This window comes from Olea europaea, chromosome 8 (assembly GCF_002742605.1).
Source record: "Olea europaea var. sylvestris chromosome 8, O_europaea_v1, whole genome shotgun sequence".
NCBI classification, from domain to species: domain Eukaryota; kingdom Viridiplantae; phylum Streptophyta; class Magnoliopsida; order Lamiales; family Oleaceae; genus Olea; species Olea europaea.
The window spans coordinates 14967222-14973400 of record NC_036244.1 but is presented as its reverse complement, the minus strand read 5'-3'; the positions used below and the strand labels follow the sequence as shown (position 1 = coordinate 14973400).

General features: G+C 35.4%; 1 protein-coding gene across 1 annotated transcript; it reads left to right on the top strand.

The window, feature by feature from the left end:
• Positions 1-874: 874 nt before the first annotated feature.
• Positions 875-5813, top strand: LOC111398923 (cell division topological specificity factor homolog, chloroplastic). The gene is made up of 2 exons (XM_023026084.1): positions 875-1102; positions 4946-5813. The coding sequence occupies exons 1-2, from the start codon at positions 1010-1012 to the stop codon at positions 5561-5563; spliced, it is 711 nt and encodes a 236-aa protein (XP_022881852.1). The 5' UTR covers positions 875-1009; the 3' UTR covers positions 5564-5813.
• The last annotated feature ends 366 nt before the right edge of the window (positions 5814-6179 follow it).

Sequence of the window (6179 nt, the reverse complement as noted above, 5' to 3'; positions counted from 1 at the left end):
ACTGATGCTCAAGCAAACAAAGAGTTAAAAAAATTATCACGGGTCCGTCTGAGTGGGCCTCACTTTCCCTTGAGCAGATAAAGAGGTATCGTTCCTTACAATTTGGCCCTGCTCGAGCAGGGTTGTTACATGCTCGAGTTGGCAGAAAGCTTCTCCTTATGCCCTTCTCTTCCTTCTCATTTATCCTTGATGCTTGGCTCTTTACTTCTAACTTCAAAATTCATTCCAAGTTGGTACAATTCATCTCATTTTTTCAACATTTGAGATCCTGAACAAAGGAAAAAAATCCATAACTCAATAGAAACCCACTCCAAAATACTAAAAAGGTCTAGTTTTGAGGTTGAGATGTGCGTAGGCCTATAATTCAACTCTTACGATTATTAAGTACTAAATTACCCACTCAAATGAGACTTGAAACCAGGTCACCAACCTTGTAAAGTTTCGCCCGTGCTAGGTCTTGATCTCCTAATAGATTCATTTTAATGAAGTGATAAATTCATAAAAGCATAATACTTTTAGATATTAATATCGAATATATAAAATCACATGTCAACTGTCAACACTTGAATTTATAATGATTTCAAATTGAAGAGTAACTATCTCGATTTAACAATGATGACAATCTTTATTGCAAATCCACGAGTACCTTTATGTCTTATCTTATGATACACATAATTGAGACCCGGAAAAAATAAATAAATAAATGAATTGTATGTATCTACATACTTACCTACATACATATATGTTGTATGAAAATGAATGAATTGAATGGGCCAAAATGATACCTCTCAGATTTATATGGGCCCAAGTAAAACCCATTCAAACTCTGGACTCTCTCTGTAAATACTGATGATAAATAATTGCAGCACAATAATCCCAAAACTCCCAAGCTTAAACGACATCGCTTAAAGTACTTCTCAACTCTCCTTGCAAGCCCTAGTGAACTAGAGAGCAAATTCGACAAAATCCTCCACAAAACGGGGATAGTAAAATCAAAATCGACGAACGAATGGCGATAACAGGAGATTTGAGGGTCTCTGCAGCTATGGTTCCTTACAAATCCAACCCCCTTCGTACCTCACTGCACTTACCTCCTTCCAAGGTTCGTTTCGTCCTTACTTTCCTTATTGGTGCGCTTCTTAACTTTCGTTTCATCTTGGCGTGGATTTCATATTGTGATGATGGTGTCGGGAAATTGCAACAATGCAGGAAGAGTCGTTGAGGCTATTGGTTTTATTCGTTTCCGGGCTTAAGTTTTAATGGATATTTTTAGGGTCAATCCAGGATTTAAGTTCACTTGATGAAGTTCAAGATTTATCCTTCCAACTTTTTGATTTACTGTTGAAAGGAAATTATTCAGAAAAGACGATGGAACCATTTTTAATTATAATTAACTGGAAGACTTGGTGGGGCTTCAAAAGCGCTTATGTAATAGGTGATTCCTGATAAGCAGTCGATCGTGTTGGGTAAAGTGATAGGATTTGTATAAACTGTAAAACTATGCAGGCCTAACATTACATGAAGTAAGATACTTGAAAAGGACTTGGAACTTTGTGATATATGTCCTGTGGTAGAGCGAAGTGGAAAAAGAGGATTCTAGATATAGCCACAATGCTCTCAGATAAGTATGCGATAAGGCTGTTATGGGGTGGAGTTGAGATATCTTTAAGGGAACACCACATAAATCCTCCATTTAAAAATCACATTTCAAAATTAACAAATTTCTAAAAATCTTTCAAAAATCAGGTTATAATTAAATTTATTAAATATTAATTATAATATAGTATAATTAATTTACTTACCCACCCCACCCCACCTCCAACCCCACTCACCCATCACATCAAACCTTTCTCTCTCTCTCTCCACCGCACCCCACCTCTGGCGATAGCTCCGACAACAATTCCGACGATTGCTCTGATGACAATCCTGACGATCGCTTTGGGGACAATCCGGCAACCTCCCGACGATGCTCCGACAACCGTTCGACGAATATTCCGGTGACCGATCACCTTTCTGACGACTACCTTTTTTCTTCTTTTTTAGCCACTTGTTACCAGTTCCATTAGATTTGTGACTAGTTCTATTGAATCTGTGACCTAATTAGGTGGGATGAATATGCATTTGATCAATTTCAATATTAAGAAATAAAATTTGAAATTTCATGTGTTATTTGTGATCATAGCTGTGTTATGTGTGACCAATTCATTGACTTATGTTATCTGAGAATCACCGTGACCAACTTTGCCTTTGGTGTAACTAATTATAACTAAATTTGTATTCATTGTGGCTTTCTGTGACCAGATCAATCTCCAAGTCACAATCAGTCACACTTAATACAAAATTGGTCACAAACATGTCTCGAATGGAAAAAATCAGCTCTCCAACCATCACAGCTGATCTGTTTGGAAAAATATTAACCTCCACGACTACTAACATCTTTAACTCAAATTGATGACCATAAATACTACATTCACCTCAAATCCATAACAATCATCGCTACCATAATTTCCACCAACCCTTCAAAGAACACTAACCAATACCACAACACTTCTTTCGTGAAAATGCGGTGAGAAAAGTGGTCGGCGGTCGGAATCTAGATGGTGGGTGGGAAAGAAGTCGTAGATTTGATTTTTGGGTAAGAGAGTGCCGAACTAATTTTTGGGGGAAGAAATAGAGTGTGTGGGTTAAAAATTGATACATGATCTGGGGTAAATTGATACGAGATCTGTGACCAAGTTTGTATTCAATGTGACTGTCTGTGACCAGATCAATTTCAAGTCACAGCCGGTCACAATCAATACAAAATAGGTCACAAACAGTCACAACCAAATCTCGAACAGAAAAAATCAGATCTCCAACCACCGCAGCAGATCTGTTCGAAAAAATAATAACCACCACCACTACTAACATCTTTAACTCATATCTACAACAACAATCATCACTACCATAACTTTCACTAACACCTTCAAAAAACACTAAACAATTGAATCAAAATTAGAAGAACAGGCGCACACAATCGAATCAAATTTTGCTTCGATTGATAGAAACCCATGGCTACAGTAGTGGCGGAATGGGGGTGGTGAAATCATGGTTGTAGATTTGTCGTGATGGGTCCCATTAATGGCACCTGACTTTGAAATTTCTGAGATTTGTAATTTAGGAATCTTCCATTTTTATCAATGCCTGGAAGACGCTAGAGAAGGAAGAAGAGAGAGAAAGTTTAATTTGAGTGGGTGGGTGATTTTGGCTGGGGGAAAGTTATAAAACATTTTCCATTATTAACTATGTATTAATTAATTTAATAATTAATTATCACCTGATTTGTGAAATGAAAATTAATTCCCTTTATTTCTGAAAACTATTGTTTAAAAGTAGGTTTCTAGGTAATTTTCTCTATCTTTAATTACCCATGCAATTCTCAAGTATTATGCATTTATCTTGGTTCCTTGGCAGTCCCAAATAGGGCTAGGCAAAATTCCTGAACCAAATCGAATCGGACCGAACCGAACCCCATCCCAAACTAAACAGAACTGAGCGATTTTTCTTAAATTAAATAACCGAATGGGTATGTAAATCGAGAATCGACGAATTTAGTTTGGTTCTCGATTCTAGATTAAAACTGAATAAGAATCAAATCTCTCAATTTTTTTAATTTATTTATCTGAAATAAGTCAATTTATTTTATTTTTTTCAAAACAAATTTGCTAACTGATTAATTTAGTCCAAATTCGAAATATGATTTTCTTATTTATAATATTTAGCTCAAACCCAACTTAATCTAATTGACATAAGTTTTATCCAAATATATTATTCTACCGAAGTTTCGTTTTTATAGTTCTGAAAAAATCGAATTGAAAGCTCGGTTGCGCATCTCTTCATTATTGTAAGCTCGCTATATTCCTATTTCTGTGTTTTTAACAATAAAATATATAAAGAACTCAGATGCAAAAAATACATGGATTGGACTACATTATTTTGTAAGAGTTGATTGAACGTATAATTAGTTGAATTAATGTAGCGTTGTTGTAAATATTAAAAAAATTAATTATTGTATGGAATTCAGGAACCGAATTGAACCTAACTGAACCAAATAGAATCGATCCTGAACGGTTCCATAATTAAATTTGGACCTCGACGGTTCCATTTACTAAATATCCGAAAATTTGGGTTCAGTTCGGTTTTGTTTGGAACTGGATCATGTCTAGTCCTAGTCCCATAGCTCGTCTAGAAAATAATTGTTGAATAATTTGATTGGATCTAAAAGTTTAAGTTTTTACATGGGGTCTCGTCTATATTATTTTAATTTTATCCTCAACACGCCCCCTCAAGTGTAGGTGTGGTTCACTTTTCCCATCAAAGCCTAATACGTGAATAATTTCATTAAGTGGGTGACAGTGAGATTTAAACTCATGACATTTGTCTTGTTGATGTCCAATGTTAAGCCCGTGTTTGTTGATCTTTGAGAGGCATACATACAATGAATGTTATTGATATTACAAATAAGATTGGAAATAATGTTTTGAATAGTGATTTTAGGAAAATGTATGGATAAAAAGTAGGAAATAAGTTTTGGATTTACGTGCAGAATATTTTATTGTGTAATTGTGTGGTTGAAAATGAGTACGTAGAAAAAAAGAGTTTTCAAATAATGGTTGTCAAACAGGGCTATCTAAATTTTGTCTTCAACGATGATGTCATTCAAAAAGTGGTAATGAGAATCAGTAAATGATTTGCAAATGTGTTATACATGTAAAGTTGCTATGTTTCGAAGGTTTATATGTAACTTTCATCATATTCTGTCACCTTCTCTTTCTTTACATTTTGAATTCAGAAATTAGGTAAAACGTTTGAACAGATTGTAATATTTCCTATCTTGCTTGTAATTGTTGTATTGGCAAATACATGGTGATTATTTTCTTAAAGATGATCTTGTGATGCATTACAGGTGGATTGTAGTGTGTTCCTTAATGGCGGATCTAGTGTTTCGGAGACTATGTCAAGATATTCTCGTCCAATGCATGATGGCCAAAGCACTCGCTGTCATTGTAAGCGGCCTCTTGGGATTTTTGAAGAATATAAGCTTTCTACAAATCCCATCAGCCAGGAAGTCGATAACTTCCTCCTTAATGCAATTAATATGAACTTCTTTGAGCGTTTAAATTTGGCATGGAAGATCCTATTTCCATCACCCGCATCAAGAAGAAATTCTAATGCTAATATTGCAAAGCAACGGTTGAAGATGATTCTCTTCTCAGATCGATGTGCAGTCAGCGAGGAGGCAAAACAAAAGATTGTGAGTAATGTTGTGACTGTACTGTCTGATTTTGTGGAGATAGAATCACAGGATAAAGTTCAACTGAGTGTCTCAACTGATCCAGATATTGGCACCATTTACTCAGTCACTGTACCAGTGCGTCGGGTGAGATCAGAATATCTAGTTGAGGATGAAATTGGAGCAATAACAAACATTGAGTACAAAGATACTGGAGAAGTTTCTGGTTCCGTTGATGTCAAGTTCGATTTCTACCTTCCAAAGGACAAGTTTAGAGACTTCAACGCGTGAAATTAGGAGATGGCTGAACCGCAGGCCTAACCTGGATGGCCCCCGAGAAGAGGATAAAGATCAACGAATGTCTTGTTTGGTCTGGCCCTTTTTTTTTTTTCACTTGCTAGTGGGATTTTCTTTTGTTCCGTTATTTGGTTCTCGCTGGAACTGACGTATAGTTTTGTATATATTGTGATACTTCTACTTAGATGGTCAATTAGAATTGTTAGTGACGAAAGTCAAAAATGCAGAGTTTGTCTTTTGGAAATCCTCGAATATTTCGATATAGTAAAACCTCAATAAATGAATGTCGATAAATTAATAATCTCATTAAAATGAAAAATTTCAGGACCTGACTAAGACAATTGTACTAAATTAATAATCTTGTTAACGTTATTAAATAATAATTAAATATATAAAATTCTACTATACATGTTACAGACTCGTTAATATGCCTAATGTCCCTGTTGCAAGATGATGAGAAATTATTCCTCTCGAAACAAAAAGATCAAAACCTTCCATGCCTCTTTGTCGGATTTACATGTTGTACTTTTCCCGTTAGTTCATTTGGATCGGACACCCATATTTCAGGATCATACAAGTTTGTTACATGAAATGTCTGATGTTGAAGAAT